This window comes from Drosophila eugracilis, unplaced genomic scaffold (genome assembly GCF_018153835.1).
Source record: "Drosophila eugracilis isolate 14026-0451.02 unplaced genomic scaffold, ASM1815383v1 contig_722, whole genome shotgun sequence".
Lineage (NCBI taxonomy): Eukaryota > Metazoa > Arthropoda > Insecta > Diptera > Drosophilidae > Drosophila > Drosophila eugracilis.
Window position 1 is genome coordinate 514478 of NW_024573616.1, and position 21136 is coordinate 535613.

The 21136-nt window shown below is 39.3% G+C and overlaps 2 protein-coding genes across 2 annotated transcripts in view; one reads left to right on the forward strand and one right to left on the reverse strand.

The window, feature by feature from the left end:
• Positions 1–21136, reverse strand: part of LOC108115046 (zinc finger protein rotund) — a 40624-nt gene that overhangs the window by 5254 nt on the left and 14234 nt on the right. The window contains 4 exon segments of the mRNA XM_041819425.1: positions 15739–16019; positions 16579–16629; positions 18442–18481; positions 19615–19716. Of these exon segments, the coding sequence (XP_041675359.1) occupies positions 15739–16019; positions 16579–16629; positions 18442–18481; positions 19615–19716 (474 nt within the window).
• LOC108116222 (GTPase-activating protein RacGAP84C) lies at positions 9020–11143 on the forward strand. The gene is given in 4 exon segments (XM_017228011.2): positions 9020–9455; positions 10058–10754; positions 10756–10869; positions 11055–11143. Coding segments are annotated over 4 exon segments (1101 nt in total). The 5' UTR covers positions 9020–9192; the 3' UTR covers positions 11082–11143.

Below are 21136 nucleotides of genomic sequence, written 5' to 3' on the forward strand. Positions count from 1 at the left end.
TCTCACAATTTAGCTTCTAATGAATGCGAATGCAACAATTTGCGGAATAGAATAAATTTGTTGGTGCTGTGTTAGCGCTTTGTTGACATTCTGCCACAACTGCCAAAGCCAATATTAAATAAAGGGGGAAAAAGAAAAGAAAAAGAAGCTCAGCCAAAAACCTGCGAGACGCGACCGCAAAAACGCTTTGGTCTCGACTGGGTGCACCGCGGAGCCGGAAAAGCGACTTTTTGTCTTTGCTTTTGTTGTCCTAAATCTAACGCCAGTTTTTCCACAGCTCACTTTTTATTTTGCATTTTCAATTGCTACGCCTGTTCACATTTTTTTCCCTTATCCCCCTATATCCCCCCTTAACGTTTTTACGCGACAGAAATATTTTTTCCACACGATTTTGGCTTTTTCGGCTTGTGTTCGACTTTTTGCGGCGCTTTTCCGCTTTTCCATTTTGTATGCATTTCTCTTTTTGGACTGCCTTCGATTAGATTTTTTCTATATATTTGTATAAATGCTTGGCTGTGCTTTTTTGTGCCACCTCCCCCAGGTTTTGGTGATTTCTTTTTTCTATGTGGAATAGCTAGTCATTCAGGCGCAGACATGCCGCAGACATCCTGTGGAATTTTCCAGGTGAAAGTCCTCGATGGTATTTTTTCTGGTTTTCTGCTCGGCTTTTTATTGAAATGCTCCAATTTGATACCTTCTAGTTCTAAACGCGACAAATTATTCATTCATGAGTTGAGCGTTTGTTTGCTTTGTTGTCCTGTCAATGCTGCCGGCTTTTCTATTTTTTCCATCTTTAGTTTTTTTATTAGTTTGTTTAGATATAAATGAAAGCAGGTTTTTTGTGTTCATACCATTGACCTTGACTAGTATTTTGTGGGTTAGAATTTTTTGAACAGGCAATCAAAAAAGAGAGAGTTGGAAATAGATTTGTCAACACTTTTGGCTGTTGACACGGGAATACAAACGAATTTTCTGCGGCTTTGGTTCAATTATTGCAAGTGTTAATGCATGATTAACAAATTATTTATGGAATTGAAATGTAAGAGTTGAGAGGTTCTCCGAGATTTAATTGACATGACAATGGGCTGTGGAATGCCTGGTGGCAAATATGAAATGCGAAATGAATTTAAATGACTTTTTGGCTTCAAACGGACACCACATCATATAACTTTTTTAGTTTTTCAGAATTGTTTTTAATTAAATTGATTTTAATCTTTCGAAACGATTCACTCTGTGTTAAGATGGCCGTAACTTCTAGCGAAATGATCCATGTTCATTATGAAATAGATTTTTCATTTCCTCACCACAAGGTATATAAATCTGTGCCCACACCTTGTGCCTTCGTCAGTCAGGTGGTGTGATTTCTTTTTTCTTTTATTGGTTAGCTAAATATTGACTTTTTTGACATAACCATTTAATTTTATATAGAAAGCCGAACAAACATTCAGCATAGGCATAGTACATAAGGGGACTGACTGACTGTACATAATGCAAAGGCAAAACAAAAAATGCAAAAATCGCATTTCAAACATAAAAAAAGGCGTAAAATTAAAAGTGGGGAAAATATGATGCTCTGTCTGTGTTTGCATTTACACTGAGTTTGGGTTTGTTTGGGCCAGGGTTTGGGGGCTGGAGCCTGAGGGGGCTTTCCGATTGTGTTAATGCGTAGTTTGGGCTTTTAACTAATTAACATTTAGCGGTTTGGCAATATTCTCGGCCGGCTCTCTGCTCGCATTCCCTCACAGATTGCGGGGGATGTTATTAATTGAAAAATGTGTAAAAAGTTTTGCGCGCTCTTTTATTATTCATAATTTGTTGCTGTGTTTTTTATTCTTATTTTTTTTTTTTTTTTGTTTAATTCTGATTAATGCATTTTTCACACCGCTCTTTAGGTTTTTGTATTAACTTGTTCAGAATCACAAAAATATTTCCGCTTTTTTCACAGTTTCTTTTTTTTTGTTAGTCAGTTGATGAAAAATGCATTGCCCGATGTTATGCGATACAGTTTTTTACTTTGTTTTCACCTTTTTTACATGGCTAGTTTCTTATGCATTTTAATGATATTTAATTTCACATTTTGCCATAGCAGTTTGTTTTGTCTGCCTGTTTGCACTAATCATTAATTAATTTCACATCACTTAAAATATGCAATTAATATTATGTGTGTTTCTCATAATTAAAAATAATGCGTTCATCTTATTAGAAGCCAACGCCCGAGGCTCTCTTGTAAACGATGTTAGCGCCGCGCTAGTCTTTGATTAACTGATCGCTCTGACCAGGATTCTGGTCAAATTTACCTCATAGCGGAACATCTGCCGACTAACGGCTGGCTATGCCTATAATGTCTCCTAAATCTCACTCTGGCGCTGGCCCAGCGATCTTCTCAGCCTATCGAATTTCCAGGACCCGAAAAACCATGATGGACCAGCTACGAATCAGGTGTTTTTCGGTGCCCAATTAGTTTCAGCTTGATTGGACCAGATCAACTCAAGGCTCGAGTCGGTGAAGTCGAGTAGAAAAATGTTCGCTCATCGAGCTTTTGAAATTGCGAGGAATTGAGCTGGGAACCCTCGAGAAAGCAGACTTGACAGGCCAGCGGGTCTCATGATTTCAATTAGGACCACATAATAAAACATATTTTGACAATCAAAAGACTTCGAAAGGCAACAAATATAATAAAATGTACAAGGGTTTCACGTGAACTTCGAAAATTATGCTATATTTTAGATATTTCTGATTATAATAACCAAATTTTTTAGAAATTTTGAATTATTATATGTACATTTTTTCACTAATTTTGGAGGTCAACTTATATCGTTGAACAAAATAACTGTATGAAACTCTAATTGTTTAAAGATCAAAGATTAGTTTCAGATGTTAAGAACATTTTGTAATTTGATTGACTTATTGAAAGGCCTTTAGAAACGGATTTTTTGTTTAATGATTATTATATTGAAAATTTATCAATTTTTTCAGAACTGTTTAGAAAATAATGAACAAACGAGGTCAGTTTTGAATTTTTAATACAATCTATTAAGAAAATTTAAGAATTTTGTTCATTTGCATAGGGTTCTAAAAAGAAAAATTATACTTGGGAAACTTAATTGTTAAAGAAATTAAAAACATTGGCTAGAACATTTATTAGACTCAGTTTAATTATTTTAAATAACGTTCTAGATTTAAACAAATTTTAAAATTTAGTATTCAAATCTCCATTAACTCAAAACTTTAAGAAACAGGGAGAGAATATGAATCTGCTTTGCCTAAAAATGTGCATTTTGAGGATTAGATAAATCTTAGTTAAAATGGTACATTTATTAAACTAAATGGTTCAAATCTGCTGCATCTGCATCTTTCTCAGTTTTCTATTAACCTTTTAACTAAACAACAAGCCGAGAAGTAATTGAAGTTTGCCAATAAGTAATTCACCAGCGATCGGAAATAACCCTTTGGAGATTCCTATTTCCTCTTTAGTACCTAAACTAAGTTTTGGCCATTATATTTGATTTGGAAATCAACTGCTCACACGCACGCCCAAGTTGCAAGTGTTTTGTTTTGACCTTGATATTGAACACAAGAAACAGCTGATACGCTGTGCAGGCACACCAACACATGCACGGCGACCGGCGAAGAACATTTATTATTTATATGTAAAGCCCGCCATACACACAAACACACACACTCTCACTCCAGGACATGCTCGCAAGCAAAACAAAGCCAGCTGTGGCTTGTGCTTGGCTGGCTTTCTTCTGGGTTTTCTCTGCACGTGACCAAGACAAGGACGCGTTGCGTTAGAAACTCGCGTATCCTTAAGATACCACCCACACACAAACACGGGCACACCTACACACGCCCGATATTTTTTCTTGGCCAACAATAAATAAAAACACACACTGGCGAGCGGGGAAGCCGGAAAACGTCTAAAAGCGCGCACACGTAGCACCGGAAACGGAAACGGCAACGGAGACCAAGTCAAGAAAAAACCAACTTCTCTGTGTGTGTGTGAGAGTTTTCCGCCTTTTTTTTCAATATTTTCTTTTTTTTTGTGGCCTTTTCCTTGCGGCTGAGATACTTTTTCTTAACGCTGCCGCGACGACGAGCAGGAGGCGAAGGAGTTTCCCCGAAGACGTTTCTCGTGATGTTGTCGTGGTGTTGTTATTTCGCTGTCTGCACTAGTATTGGTGTTGGCATCTACAGCCAGAGCCACATCCGTATCCGTATCGGTATAGGTATCGTTATCCTTATCCTTGGCCTTTGTTGATATCGTCGTCGGCGGTACGGACTCAAGGAACATGTTGCGCACGGAGAAAAAACACGGAGCAGACTGAACGGACTTGGCGAGCGTGCCGGAGCCGAGAGCACGATCCGTCACCAATGTAAAAACTCAACTAAAGCGATGATGAAAAAATCTGAAACAATATATTTTTGGGGGGCGAACCGCACACACAGATACTCTCCACGACACACACAAGCACACAGATGCAGAGGCGACGCAGCATCGACAGGCAGACAGACAAAACGCGCACTAACACCAATGCGCCGCTTCAAAACGCAGCGGCAGCAGAGTCTCTCTGTGTGTGTGTGAGTGGGTGTTAGTGGGTGGTGTGGGTGTGGGCCTGGCTGACTAAAGGCCGCCGCCGGCCGACACTCACACATACACTCACACAGCCAAGCGGTAACTTCGAAAAAAAGCAGCGGCCGCAGCAGCAGCAGCGCCAACAACTAAGCGAGCAAAAAAAAAGCAAAAAAAAGGAAAAATACAACAAAAAAGGACATGGCAAAAAAACCGAAAAAATATTCAAACGCACACAGAGAAAAAAGTTTTTGGTTGCATAGGCGGCGGGCGGCGACGTCGCAGTCGACGTCTCTGTTGGCGCTATTCAAATGCTGCGACGCCGGCAGCGCTGCCACCTGCCAGCAACAACAACAAGAACAGCAACAGAAATAACAAAAACAACAGGAGCAGCGCCAACATTGACCCAAACTCAAAGGAGGAGCAGAAAGGGGGTGGGTGCGGGTGGCGAGCAAGGGGGGAAGGGGCTCTAAAAAACGCGGAAAAAAATTGTGTAAAAAAATAAAGGGGAATTTTGCGCCGGCGACAAACCCACGCACACAAGCACACACATAGCCATGCCAATACACTCACACAGACGCACTGGAATTTTTTTCGCCGTTAGCCTTTGCCGCCCCAAATATCCTGTCTGCCGCCCCACCTCCCATTTTTTTTTAACCCAAACCCCCCTCTTCCCCCTGATTTTTTTGCATTTTGTTTTGTTCGACTTTGATGCGAACGTACTTCTTTTTTTACCATTGCGCAAAAGAGAGGGGAATGCCGGAGGAGAAAGAGAGAGATAGAGAGCGAGAGACTTTGCAGGCTGTGTTTGTGCTTTTGAATTTTTGCTTTTTGTTTTCATTTGGCACTGGTCAACAATTAACAAAAGTCATTATTGTGGCTTGTGTTTTTCCCGGCGATATTTCAGCTAAAATACAGTGAATTGGCAGATTAATCAATAGCGCCGGGAAGTAGGCATCAGTTTTTGGTTTTCGGTTCTTGCTGGCTGCCTCATTTCTGTGGTTGCGCTTTCTAGCACTCAATCAGCCTGACATGGGTAGCTATGAAAAAAAATCCCCAAAAATGTGGCAGCAATAGAGGATGGGGATTTTCCCTCCCAAAGGGGGTGGTCGATAGCAGCACACACCTCGGGCAGCGGAAAAAGCAGCAGAAAAAGAAGCAGGAAAGGCAGCAGCCTCCGCCCTGACCTAAGCCACCGCGCTGGCTTAACTGCCAACAGCAACCACCTCACATGCAACCACCCACTGGAGCAACCACCTCTAACCCCCTGCCACCCCATGCCACCCAACATCCCCCACCACAGCCCTCTGCTGCCGTCGACGTTTGTCTGCTGCTGCCATCGTTCTGCTGATATTTCTAAGTTCTTTTTTTCGCATTGCAACCTTGCCTCAACTTCTTCGCCCATCACCTCCCCCTTCCAGTCCCCCTCTCTTTCGATCCCCAGCAGTTTGCACATTTTTTCCCAGCATTTTTTCCATTTCCATTCGCTGTGCATTTTTTCTCTCAGCCGCCCCTCCTTTTTTCCAATTCTTTTTTTTTCTTGCCACAGGAAATAATTTTTTTCCTTTCTATCGCCCCGTCTCGCTTGCACCTTGTGCATTTTGACCCCCCGTTTGCAAAACACATTCATTTCTTTTTTTTACAGCCATTTCCCCATCGCTTTAGTGATGTTGCTGTTGGTGTTGCATTTGCTTTTGTGTTTTCGCTTTTAGATTTGGTTTTTTAGGATGCCTTTTTTTTGCATCCTGACTGCAGGGAGAGAGAGTGGGACAGGGAGAGCCTTAAAAAATAGCAGAGTTGCCATTGAAAAATACAATTTATTATAAATTGTTGTTTTTAGTGTCCAACTAGAATTGGGTTAGGCAAAGCGACGATTGCGGCGGAATTCTTTAACAGGTTGTTTTGCGTTTTATAGTTCAGTTCACAAGAGGTCAATTGATAAGTTGATCTTTCTATTACAAAAAAGATAATACAAGGACATAAAGAGTTTAATTTAACTCCTCTATAACACTTACAAATATTCATTATTTTTCTACATTGATTAGCTGACAACGCACACAAAAAGGATTATATAATAACATATTTTTCCCTCAAGTTAATTTGACTTAATTAGGGATTAATTTTCAAATGACGGCTTCTTGCTTATAACGAAAGTAAGTCAATAGGATTTGTAATATCAAAGGATCCCCCTGCTTTTAACAATAATGCTAATAATATAGGTTAGCTTGTGAATAGTTTTGCCACTTTTTAGCGTAAAAAGTTATCAATATTTTGTGAACTTGCCTGCCACAAAGTGTTTCCGAATATTTTCCTTGCAACTGGTAAAAACATTCTGATCAACTTTTGTGTGTGAAAAATTAATTATCACCACGTGGCAACACTGTCAACGTGCTTTGATGCCATTTTTTCGCACTCGTTTTTTCCCAGAACTCGCAGTTCAGCTCCCCTCTCTTTTTTGCCTGTTTTGTTGGATGTCCAAACATTTTTTATGCTGTTTTGTTGTGTTTTTTGTTTATTTTTTATGTTGTTTTGTGAGTACGCAACGGGCAGTCTCACATATAGAGCCGCACACGTATATTAATACTCACACACACACACACACATGGGCAGAGGCGTATCAGAAAAAGTACAAAAAAGCATTTTGGGAAAAGGGGCTGAGGCTGGGGGGATTGCATGGGCTTATTGCGATGCGTGACTCGTATTTGTGGACTTTGAATACAAACAAAACAGTCGGACACAGATAGAAACCCACACAAGTGCAATTATGAATACTACACACAAACACACACACACACACACGGCACACACATAATCACAGAGAGAGACACTCTCACTCACATCAATGTGTGCATTTCAATACGCATTAATAACTACGAATTCAATGTGGCAACCATCCTCAGCTTCTCAACCCAGTTCCCACCCAAACCCTCAAAACTCACACACACAAACGCAGACACACACCGGCGTCATTGCAGCTGACGCCTAAAAAACGACTACAAAAAAGCATAAAAATCAAATTCGCCGCCCTGTTCGTTAATTTTGCTGCCGCTGCTCTTCAATTCGCGCCGAAATTGAAAAGTGCGACGATAATTTTTAATTTTCAAGCAATCCCTACTTTAAAAATCTAGTAAAGTCAAATCAAAGATTGGCTAAATAATTACCCATTCACCTAACAAAACGATTATTGTTTTATTTCCTACTAAAAAAACAAATAAAAAAACACCCAAGCGAACTCTCTAAATTCTAATTTCTGGTGTTTTTTTAGCTCCACGTAGTGGATTCAACATTTTCGCTTTCTGATGCGCTCGCTTCACATGAACTGCAGCACTTTTTTTGGTACTACATTTTTGCTGGTTGCATTCTACGTCTGGTGGCCGCAAAACGTTTTTCCATGAATTTTTCATCCATTTAGCGTCGCCATCGAGCCATTTTCAGGGCGCTTAGAATTCATTGATACTTTAGCAAATTGTTTTTTCAGTTTGATTTTCTACATTCTTTTCGTTTTTTTTTTGGGACTTTTGGGCTTGTATCGTGACATTGAATCTCGGTGGGACATCAAATTCTTTAGCGACAGGGCTTTAAGGGGACTTTGCTTGTTTATAAAAGGTTTGTTGACATCGAAAAAAGCCGATATCTATATGAAAGTATTCAGACATCGAAAGGAGCTGTAAGCATTCTTTTATTGCCCATTTGATATCATAATCGTTTTAATCTGAATTACAAGTGGTGTCAATTGATTATTTTTCCGTAAGCTACTGATTCCTTTAGTTTCAGTTTTGCTTAAATTTAATTTCAATTCATGTCTTGGATATATTCTGAATAGTTTTCTTTTAAGACACTCAATTATCAAGTCATTGCAAAATTGTGGTTTATAGTAAAAGTCACTTCTTAAACGTATTTAACGTTTCAAAGAAAATTAAATAAAAATTCAGCTAGGCTAATGTTATTTAAATCTTTTAATAAGAAAGACAAATTATTCTTTTTCTTACTAGGGACCTTAAGCTCACTGTTTAAGACATGTTAATTTAATGGCCTAATGTTTCTTCTAAAAATTAAATAAAAATGCCCTATTTTTACTCTTGTTAAGGGTTATACTTGACAGACTAATTTACAAAATAAATAAAATAAACAGGTATTTAACTTTCTTTAGAAAATAGGTAAAAATTGTCAATTTGGAAAAAAAAAACTAATTCTTATAAGCATGTATAACCGAAAGTTTCATATAATTCTTTTTTAATCTATTCTTTTCAATTCTTGTATAAATCAACGAATATGAATTTGAAACGTTTGGGTTTTTATCTTTTATATAAGCATAAAGCAAACAAATCCCAGCAGGCGTTACAAAGGGCTAATGCCATTTATATACAAGCAAAGCAACTTCAAGTCGTCAGCTTACAACCGATTCCGAATAAGTCAGTCGTCTTAATAAACATTTCGATTGAATGTTCGGAGAAACGAGCCTACAACATCTGCGTAGCTGACTCAATCTGAAGCTGCCTCTCTTCGGAAATTGCCAACTGACCAGAACAGCTGAATCAATCGTCAGCATTTAGCGATTAGAGGGTCTGCAACGTAAAAGCCTTCATTTCGATTTTATTTTCCCTGGCGATCGCTCGGCAATGCTGAACAAACGGAGGCTTTTGCGGGAGTACCAGTCCTACGATGATCTCAACGAGCACTTCAGGATGTTCGGATCGCAGTCCTTCGATTCTTTACAAGATCGCGTGGATATGAACCCCAGTACCAGCGATGGATTATCCACAGATGGTCTCGACTACTATCAAAACTGCACGCAATCCCATGCGGGGCTGCTGAGGGAGCACAATTTTAAGGTTAAGTCTTATAACTACAACGTGGGTAAATGCGTGCATTGCATGAAAAAGTGAGTGCTTTGTTTTATTTATCTAAGAATTATCCATACAATCAAAGTTAATTTAAGATTAATACAAATACAGTTGCTTGTTCTAACAATCAAAGTTTCACAGCTTGTATCATCTGATCATACTAAGAAAGAAAAGAGAAGACTTTACTTAGACTTGCTCTATATTATCACTCATCTCATGTAAAGAGAGTTCGAAAAGTTTCAGCTATTTCGACTGTATTTATACATTTGGAAAATACGAATCACTTTTAATGAGACTTGAAAGTACGAGTATAGTGCAATCTAGACTACTTTATAATAAGTTCATTTTAACTTAATTTTATCTTACTTTGTTCTAGGAAATTTCGGAATAGAAAATATTATGTTAACTCTTTATTGGTTGACAAAAATATTTAATAAAAAAGATTTAAGATTGCCTTCATTAAAAACTTCCAATGTAGACAAGCAGAATTTTATTCAAAAACTAAATTATTTTGCAGTATGTATATATTTTCACTATGGAAAAATTGTTTTTTCAAAATATTTTCCTAATTTAAAACTGTTAAATTAAACCAATTAAAAAGTATAATCCACTCCCCTCGCTATCTCTATTTTCCCTTCAGAATCCGCTTCGCTACGGCCAGCCTGCGGTGTCGGGCGTGTCCGCTACGTTGTCACATCGACTGCTGCCGCCAGCTGACGGTGAACTGCATACCCCAGCCCCCAATGACCACGATGCGTGGCAATCTCAGCGATTATGCACCTCCGGTGGCACCCATGGTGCCGGCCTTAATTGTCCATTGTGCCACGGAGATTGAGGCGAGGGGATTGCAACAGGAGGGTCTCTATCGAGTGTCCTCGACCCGCAAGAAATGCCAGCGGTTGCGGCGGAAGCTGCTGCGTGGCAAGTCCACGCCGCATTTGGGCAACAAGGACACCCACACACTGTGCTGTTGTGTGAAGGACTTCCTTCGCCAGTTAGCTCACCCCCTGATACCCATTTACCACCGTAGGAATTTCCACGAAGCCACGCTGCAGGCTGATCCCATGGCCATCGAAATGGCTGTCTATATGGCGGTTCAGGAGCTGCAGCAGCCTCATAGGGACACTTTGGCCTTCCTGATGCTCCACTGGCAAAGGGTGGCCGAGAGTCCTGCCGTCCGCATGACGGTGAACAATCTAGCCGTGATCTTTGCTCCCACTCTCTTTGGAGATCTGGATTTGACCCTTGAAAATGTGATCATTTGGCAACATGTGCTGAAGGTGTTGCTCGAGCTGCCACCAGGATTCTGGTCTCAGTTCCTAGAGGTGCATCCGCTTCCCCACACCTATGGGTAGTACTTTTACTTTCGATGAGCGGTACTCTGAAGATAGGCACTGGGATCACTCATCTAATCTGGGCTGGACTTCGTTTAAGACCTACTTTAGATCTATGGTAAGACTTGGGATTTCTGCGTTTTTAATTAAATTTAATTAATATCGAATTAATCCCGTTAAAACTAATATTCCTTATAATGATCTTTGTAAGGAAACAGTTTTATGTTTTAATCAAGTTAAATATAATTCCCTTAAAGTTAAAGCAACTTTTTAAAGTCTTCTAATAATTTTTTTCCGTTTTAGGTCAACCTCAGCAATACTAATCTGTAGTGTAAATTGGATATATATAATGGTCCCATGAAGTGCATTCGTTTGGCTTGATAGGAGCAAAGGAAAAACTTGCCTAGAAGAAGGTTCCTAATCCCAAAAGCTTTCGTTTTATTTTTTATTACTTTTTTTCCTTTACTGTAAATAATTAATAAAAACGATCTCTAAAAAATGTATTTGATTTAAATGTTTTTCAGATACTTAGAAGTTCTTTTATATTATGTTAGTAGATGAAAATAAATCTAAGTCTGGAAAGAACATGTTTAGAATTTGGCATTAGGTTATAGTCTTAAGCAGGGTTATTTAAGCTTTTCAGTATTAATATTATCAAAAAAAAATAATGTTTAATAAGTAATATTTTGAAATGTTGAAAACAAATTCTATCAAAAGTCCAAACAATAATTTTCAGTTTTCATTACCCCTAAATCTTATTTGCGATCCCAGATTTTTTAAACAAGAAATATTATCATCATTAATAGCCAAATTTGTTTACAGAATTCAATATGAAATTCGGCTAATGAAATAAAGAAACCGGGCTAAAATCTTTTTCGCACCACATAAATATTATAGCACGGCCCAAAGCGACATAATCGTATAACTATATATTTCGAATATTGAAACATTAATAAACATTTTTAATTGAATTTGCTGTTTTTTCTCCCAACGTTGATTAATTCCCAACCGTGGAAAAACATGTAAAAAATTAATAATTTCCATTTGCCATATTTATGTTTCTTTGAAGCGTAAACCAAAGCACAAAGTAAAATATTTTGCCACGTATACATCACATATAAATAAGTTAAAGCGCCAAGAAAAAAGTTAGCATTTTAAAAACAATTTGGTGAGTGCTGGGCAAAAAAGTGCGGCCATTAAATGCAAAAAACAAGCAAAGCAAAACAAAGCTCTCGACGAGTGCATAAATAGACCCATGCCATACCAACGCCAATATAGCCAGTCGATCCAGTCCGATCCCAAGCCAATATATATGTGCGAGTACGGATGGAATAATGTATAATACAATCAAAAATAAACAAGGAGCGAGACGGCATCTGTGTGCGAGGAGAGCGGCAGAGCATTCGCGATGCGCTTCTGTTGCTAACCGCTAAAAATGGCAAATGGGCTGGCAATTGTTGCCGTGGTCGCCCGTTAACGTTAACCAAATGCTAATGCCAAAGGCCACAAAACGCACACTCTTGCACACACACACTTTTAGGGGCAGTTCGCACCAATACCGTGACAGAAAAATGCAGCGAAAAAATGCAGCAAAAATAAATAGGCAAAACAAAAATAAAAATAGTTTACATAATTCATGTATTATATCGGATCAAATTTTAATGCCCGCCGCCGCTCTGCCTGGGTGTGTGTTTGTATGAGCGTGTGCGAAAAACATTGCCTACTTGGGGGCGCGAGTTAAAATTGTTTAACAAATGGCATGACTGCAATGTATGTGAGTGTGCGTGGCGCGTCTGTGTGCGCCTGCATAATTCGCATGCAGTTTTTGCTTTTTTAAAACTTTTTAGCCTATTTTTATTGTTAATTAAATGAGGGGAATAACAGACACAGTCCACTGCCATTGAGCATGTAAGTGTGCGTCGTGTGTGTGTCCCAGAATGTATGCCTATGTTTGTGTGTGTGTGTTTGTTTTGATGTGCGCAACAAATTTTTGCAATTTTTCTATTTTTGTCGGCAGTTTTTCACCCGCTCGGGCATTTTCCGCTCGTTGTTCGCATGTAATTCACTAATTGATAGTGTGAGCGTGCCCCATGCTGCCACGCCCGCTCTTACGCCCCCCGCTGACCACTTGTGTAATTGTGTTAGTGCCTGCCCACACATGAACACACACAAAGTTGAAAGCGCAGCAAAGAAGAATGCAAAAAAGTAAATGCAAATGTCAAATAAAACTAAAAAGATTGCAGTTAAAAATAGTAGAAACGTTTTATGCGTGGGGAGGTTTTAAACACAAAAAAAAAAAAAAAAAAAATACAAAAACGCTCACCAATACTAGCACAGCGTGGTGCTAATAATAACATAGGGTAAAAATCGCAGCTCATTTTTATGTTTATTTCAGTTATTTCTGCACTTTTTTGCCCCTTTGCTAGGCGTGTTCTATAATTTTATGTAAGCTTTGTGTCGGTCGCCCCAAACAAGTGGGCGCGGCATGTAGTCCATAAAAAGTGCCCTTTTTTCCAGTGTACCTGCTTTCGGTGTTTTTTGCGGATAAGACAAATATTTTGTTGAAGTGAAAAAAACTTCAAAAAATATACATGTCCGTGATTAATTTTGTTTTTAAAGGATTTCAATTACAATAAGGACTTTCCTTGGGAAAACAAATATTTGCGTTGAGTTTGGAATGTTATTTGTGGAGTATTTTTAAGGCTTAAAAATATGCAGGGAATTCACAATGGTGGGAAATTATTAAATAAAGTATGCATTTGAATATATACAGCTTAAAATATTATTAAATTATTATTCTCCATAAAATTGGCCAAAGCATTTAATGATTTCCGTCAGAAGGCCTGTATTCAATCAAGGTGTTATTTACTTATTTTAAAAATAATTTAAAAATAATGTGTATTTTTCGTTCTCCTCTTTGGGTGGAAAAAAGAAAAAAGAACCCGAATGAAGCTCCTGACATGCGCCCCAAAATGGTGAACATAATTTTTGGTCAGCTGAAAAAACCGGTTGGAAATAGCAGTACCGTGCCACCACCCCACCGACCCACACCAACCAAAAAGGATGCAAAGAAAGTGGCAGAGCAGAGCACACTAACATGATAGGCTGGCCGAAACATCCACACACACACACACACTCACATACGAGAAATGTGGCCAGTTTCAGTTCAAAAGGTAAAAAAAAAAATGGGAGAGAGAGGAGCTGCTGCAGGACTTTTTTTGTTCCTACATATGAAAGTGCCAAGTGTAGTAATTCCAATTGAAGCTGGGCTGGGCAACAACAAACCGACTGCCAAAGTCCAGCTGCAGGAGCGGGATCGCCGAAAAAAAGTATGGAAAGTGTGGGTAATTAAAAAAGTAGCAGCAGCCGCTTTTGAGCGTAGAAACGCACTAATTTTCAGTAGTGCAGTTTCCACACACAAGCACACACACAGGAGCAGGGAGTATGTGCATGTGCCAAAAAGACATACAAAATTGACACACTCACACAAGGATATAGTTCACACAAACACAAGCACACACACGCATGTAGAGGGGCAAGAAAAAATGGAGAGTGTAGCATACTTTTAGGCATGCTGCTATTTCACTTTGTCCCGCACAAATGAACACCTCCGCCCATGTCGGTCTTCCATCGACTCCGCGTTCTCACCCCCTTCCTGGGAGTGTGTAGGTGTGTGTATGTGCGTGCTCATCAGCGCTGGAAATGTTGTTAGCCCCTCGCCGCAATTTGTGGGCATTGTGGGTGTGGCATATCAGCCGGACACATCATTCGTCCAAAAATGTTCGCTGTCAATACTGTTGTTCTTTCAGAATAAACAAAAAATAGAACAAAAATTGTTTACTTAGTATAAGAATAGCTCGAAAAGAAATTTCATATAGTTCAACATTGATCCATAGATGGCTTAAGGCCAAGGACATTGCCCAATGTTTTTGATATAATAATTATAGGGAAACTACCAAAAATGTGTTAAGTAAGAATAACTTCTTTAAGGCTTAAGGGTTTATCTAAACACCCGACGAATCATCAGTAATTTTATGATAAATATTAGATAGCGAGTGATTTTATAATAACAATCTACAAAATATTCATTCTCAAGATCGCTCATCACATCTTTGGCCCACCAGTATTGGATCTCACGCATATCGATGACCCATAAGGATTCTTGGACAGCAGCTCTCTGTTGACAGCTGGCACCTGCCCCGGTTCAGGCCACAAATAACCGTTAAAAAACAATAAGCTCAATTAGCAGCAATCAACGCAGGCCGTGGACGCTGCATAATTGACATTTTACGAGCAACTGCAGCTGTTGGCTCTGGGCTTTTTGGTCCTGGCTTTCAGCCACGGCTTGAGTGTCAATGCAAGTGCGTGGGGAGCCGCGAATAAATGTGCGAAAACGAGGCAACATGATACGAAAAGGGGTTAAGTACACTGAGCAATAACTCATGATCAGTTTGCATATTGATCCAAATATCTATATAAACGTTTGCAATGACCAGAGGATCTAATATTTATAATACGCCATTAAGAAACACTTTTATATTTGACTTGCAAACAATTTAAGCTCTGTTTACACCTTATCTTTGGATAATTATCATGCTTTCCTTAGATTTTAGCATTTAAAGTCATGTTTTTGATTTTAATCAATTAGAGTCTTGAAACCTTTTTAAAGTAAGTAAATCTACATCTTAAGATAAGAATCGACTACTTTTTCCCCAGTGCCATGTGAAATCCGAAACTTTTGTTGAGCTTAATCAACTGGAAAATTGTAAACAAGAGCCGATGCCTTGCACGGTCCTCTCAGGGCTTCGAATCCGATTGGACTCGATCCCCTTGGTCACCCAATCTTTCGGTCAACTGGTTCATGCAACGCCAGGGGCGTCGGCATAATTCAACAGTGGCCACCCTTAGCCTTGAGTTGCACTGCCACCAGCAGCCAAATGCATATGTAGGTATGAGAATCGCAATACGCGACTGTCGATGCACTCACCTGGGGGCACATTTTGCACTGATACTTGCGTCCACTGCCACCGCCAGTGGCATGTCCACCGGCCACGGAGGCGACACCACCGGGTCCGCCCATTTTGCTGGCATTTATCGGCTGTGGCACCACCAGCAAGGCTGCCGCCGATGCAGCAGCAACTGCCTGGTTGTGATGATGGGCGGCGGCGGCCGCATGGTGCGAACTGGCGCCAAGGCTGGGGTTGCCACCCACAGAGGCAGCACCGCCTCCTCCGGCAACTCCGTTGGATGCACCTAGACCCAGGCCACCTGCAAGGGGAGGAAATGTACGAGAGTGAGACATAGGAACCATAGGCTTTAGTTTGTAGAGACAATAATTGAATTCTTTATTAAGAATTTAACATAACATAAATAATAAACATTTTCATCTGTGCCTAAAAGTATTTTTCACAAAATGAAACAAAAAGGAATGTTTAAGATGATTTTAAAATGAGTTTGTAAAAGTGTTTTTTTACTTCAGGAGGCCAAAATTATATGACTGATTAATAAATCGTAAATCTGAGATAGAACATCTTCTTCTATTAGCAGTCTAATCTGACTATAGCCCATATAAGTAAAATCTATTTAAAATTATGCTAATAAATAATATATAAACCCTTTAAAGTTGTACCTCAGATTTTGTTTTTCAAAATAACAAAACAAGTTAAAACTTTCCGGAATATGTCAAAAGATGCATTTAAATTTAAAATTTTTAACATTTTTAATATTTTTAATAGGCAATAAAAAAAATCAGAATCGTGGTTTACCATTACGTTTTGTTAATACTTTTCCCATTGCCCGTGAGTCATCGTGTCACCCATCAACTCACCTTGTCCAGCAACCGCATGATGCTCCAGGCGATTGTCATCCAGAAAGTGACCTGCAAAGGCAATTGAGTTGTTGCATTTAGTTGTTGTGTGTCAGCGTTGTGGCGCCACGGCTTCGAGCGGCATTAGTGCTGCCCCACGGTTGTCCATCAAGTTCTGGTTCGTTCGCTCAGTCGTTCGGTGGCCGTTGAAGTTGCCGCCACTGACGTTCACTCACGTTGGCCATGTCGCCACCTGACCACCTGAGCAACTCGACCAACCCAGCTCCTGGCTGCCTGCTCTTTTTTTTTCTAATTAAACTGAGACATTAGTTGGCCCCGCTGATTGCCGCTGGGAAATCGCTGGAGGAGTTATGTGAAAATAGTTTCGCATTTTCCTGGGTTTTAGAATTTTTTCATCTGGCCCATTTGCGTGCAAAAATTGTGTGAATCCGTTAATGAGTTTCAGTCTGCTTGGCTACTACTGGTTAGATGTGGTTATGAAGGGTTGGCCAGGATTTCGGGCTAATCATCAAGTTATGAACAATAAGCACAATAAGCGCTGCTGAAAATTCCTTGGTAAGCCGGCTTAGCCGAACAAACTGAAACAAACCAAACCAAACCATAGCCAACTCGGTTTCTGGGCGCCCCGCAGCTATGTCAAAAACATTTCTCTAATAAAGCATTTGCAGATAATTGCTGGGCCCCATCCTCCGTCATTTCTGTGTTAATTACAACAGAGCTGGCCAGTGGCGCCAGCCAGAAAGTTCAGCTAATGAACAGTGGCAACTACGAGTGGCTTTCCAGCGGCATTTCAAATGGAGTACCCGGCAATATGAGCCGGGGACACCAGCAGTACACCAGTAAAAGTTGCCTTATTGTTAATTTGTACAAGGAGAGTATCCGATCCGAGTACATCTACATCGAAGCTAACAATGTGGACGATCGCTATCGCAGCACAAAGCCAACAGCATCAGCAGCAGCAGCAACAACAACAACCTTATTGGCCAATTGCCTAGCGTTGACATTATCGGCTGGCGATCATTGCCGCCAACGTCAACGCCAACAAGCTCTGGGGGATCTGTGGAGCCCAAGTCGAGGTCCAGGCAAAGGTAAAGCAACTCCAAACAGGAGCGTGTTGCTGTCAATGTTGCTTGTTGCAAGTACGTAGTTGGTAGCCCGGTAGTTGGAGCGGCAACAATGCTGCTACCAACGAGCCCAGCTAAAATGTTGTTTGCATTTTAGGAATTTATGTAAACATCTTGTAAGCATCTGGCGACTGTTGTTGCTGTTGCGGCTGTTAAAGGTCAATTTTTCGGCTTATTTAGCTGCACTGAGGAAAGTTATTACTAACCTTTGAGTTTAAAATGTATATAAATACTATGATTAGAGACTTTTAGTCTACAAGTAGTTAAAGATCATTTTGTATCTTTTTACTCCAACTAAAAAGTATCTTTCTATTGAGTATTTCACACAAGACCAACTACCTTATTGATTTCTCCGTTTTCTTGGCAACTTATAAGGACTTAGTGTCATGGTAAATGGATATTAAATGGAAAATAAGATCATCCCATTGATAATACAATTATTTTCCGTGTGATACTCCGTGGGAGTATGAGACCAGAGCACATTGTCTTGCCGGCTTTTGTTCGCGGCCCGCACGCGTTTTCCAATTTAGCTTTTGCATTCTTGGCCAAGTGGGTTTAGATCGGTATCTGGGAGATCTGCGGTTCGCGCGCCGCGATCTGAATCTTGGAAATTCGTGATTATCGGTCGGGTTGTTTTTGTGAGCAATTAATTAACAAGAGCATTGTTGTCAGTCAGGTTCTGGGTAGGTCAAGTGAGCTGGTTGGGATAGGTCCGAGAGGTCCGCAAAAGCTGACTCACCTTTTTGCAGATTGTTGTGGTGGTGATCGTTCATTTTGGCCTGAAAGGGAAAGGAGAACACAGATTGACATTAAGTTAATTCGTCACTAATCGGTAGCATGGTGGGTCCGCCTGGTGGAAAAGCCAAAAGCAATTCAGTTAATTCGATTTACAATTGTCGCTTCTAATCTGGCCAATCCCTGATAATTGCTTGTTGTCTAATGTCAATTCATAATTATTCCACACGCATTTAATTAACCTCATCAACTTAAAATTATTATCAAATATTCATTCGCAAATGTGCAACTTTGACCCCACATCAAATGGCCATAAAACAATTTGTGAGCGCTGTCAAAATATTTAAACAAATTTTCTAATGGCTCTCAGCCCTGCAAATCGCATTAGAATCAGATGGACAGTGGAAGAATGAAAAAAAAATAGAAGCAGAGAAAAAAACGAATGCAATTTTCACAGTGAAAATCACAAATAACAAATGTTTTCGCCAGCTGTCAGGGCGAGTCAAAGCTAAACAAGCGATAAATGAATTGAAAAGCAAATCGAATGCGTGACAAAACCAACAGTCCAGACACATCAAATCGGCTGACGGACGGGGGGCAAATATAAATAAAAATTCTTGCTCCGAATGTGGGTTAAAGTCCTCCAGCCAGACACATGACCTAGGACGACATCATCGATGCGATGCCAACAAAATGGAAATCGAATAAAATAAACTTTTGCCATCAGCCGTTGGCTGTGTCAAAAAATAAATGCCAGCCGGCTTTTTTCTAAACAATTTCCATATGCTTAGGACGGGCGGGAAAATGCGGGGAAAACCCCCGCCGAAATGCAACAAGAAAATATAAATACAAATATTGCAGCGGCGAAACAAAAGCAAAATCTCTGGTCTGGCTTTTGCCAGACACACTGGGCTATGAAAGTAAATAAGCGTGTTGGGTGGCTGGTTAGGTGGGCGGTTAGGTGGGTTGGTTTAGTGTATAGATGGGTGGTGCGGAAGCCAGAGAGAAAAACAAATCCAAAGCCATGGCGGCACGCGAGCTTAGAATTTGTGTTTTTTTTTTTTTCGCTTTGCAACATTTTGCCAGCCATAAAGTTATGCCAGTTTGTTTTAGCAACGTTACGGATACGGATCTATAGATAAACATCCTATAGCCAGCATTTACCCGGGCCACTTACCTCGTACTCCTGCTTCAGGGACATCGGATGATGCTCGCTGGCATGCTGATGACTGCGCGGCGTTGGTGGCCAAAGATTGTAATCGCTTATGTCTTTGGCATGCTGTTGTTGTTGGTGGTTTGTTGATTGTTGGTTGTTGGTTGTTTATTGTTGGTTTTACGGTTTTAGATGTGCGGTTGTGTGTTTATCGCCCACCGATTTGTTGGTCAATTAGCAGGGAAATAGTACATGAAATAGACAAAATTAGATCGCATTTAAGTTGAAATTTGAAAAGGTGCATAGCAGTTTCAAGGTCACAAAGTTTGTTTCAACCTATTGTCGGCTTTTCGTATTGCTAATATCTATGAAATATAAGTTAAGAGATTAGGTATTTCATTCTATTTTTAATTTTTTAAAAGAGTATTATGAAATACACAAAGGTTTACTGTTCTGAAGGTAGTATAATTCTTTGAGGCTTTACAATCCTAAAGTAACTTTAACCAAGCCAATGGCTACAAATGATTTCCATTTTTCTGGTTTTTAAGCCATGCTGAAAAATGTATTTCTTATGTATTAACTAACAATTTATTCAAAATAAAAACCATTGACAAGAGCAAAAGGAAATGATGTGTCTTAATCGAAGTGACATCTCTCATTGACTTCTCATTTGACATCTCTCATTTGCATATTTCAAAAAGTTATACAAGCGTAAGGGAATTTCATAAAAAACTTTTCATTTATTTAAAAGCAATTATTGGGAAAATGTTTTGTGAAGCTGAAAGCAACTCGAAGAAAAATTTATTAAAAATACTTTTTAAACTGTTTACTAACTAAGTCGTTATTAAGCATATTTTAATATCTTAGATTTCTTTTTTTTTACTGAGGAATATAGTGATATAATTTCAGTAAAGGAGAAAAAATTTAAAAAAATTGTATTATTATTATTTTTACCACAAAGTAGACTTACGCTTACATCTGCCGCAATGGCCAATTAAACAAAAAATTAATAAACTAACTAAAAAGTGTAAGTGGCAATTTTTTAGTGAAAAGAGGGAGTCGAATGCCTATTACAAGTAAGCACACTGAAATATAAATCCATAAGTGCTCTTATTGATTTGTTTAAGCGTTTTTAAAGTCTATTTTTCTTATTCATTTTTTACCTTTCATTTTTTTTATATTTGCTAAATACATAGATTGGTATTGGTATTGGTAAATACAAATATGGCCCATAAAGAACCCTCTTAGAGATGACTGTTTGTATCATTTGAAATGCAAAACTACTTAATCGTTTTACGTTTTTTGATACAATTACTAAAAAACAACCTCTCGAAACATAGTTAGAAGCCACACTCCCCCAATGCATTCCGTTTGTTCTTGATCTATTGTAACAAGATCTGCATTTGCTCTGTGTTTAGCAGCAAAAAAAATTGTTGGGAAAAAGGGCATGCATGAATTGGAGACCGCCAAGAAAAGTCTGGTAAAAAAGTGCTGGCCAACGGCTCGAAATACTAATACAAATAAATGTGAGTGTCAATTGAAATAG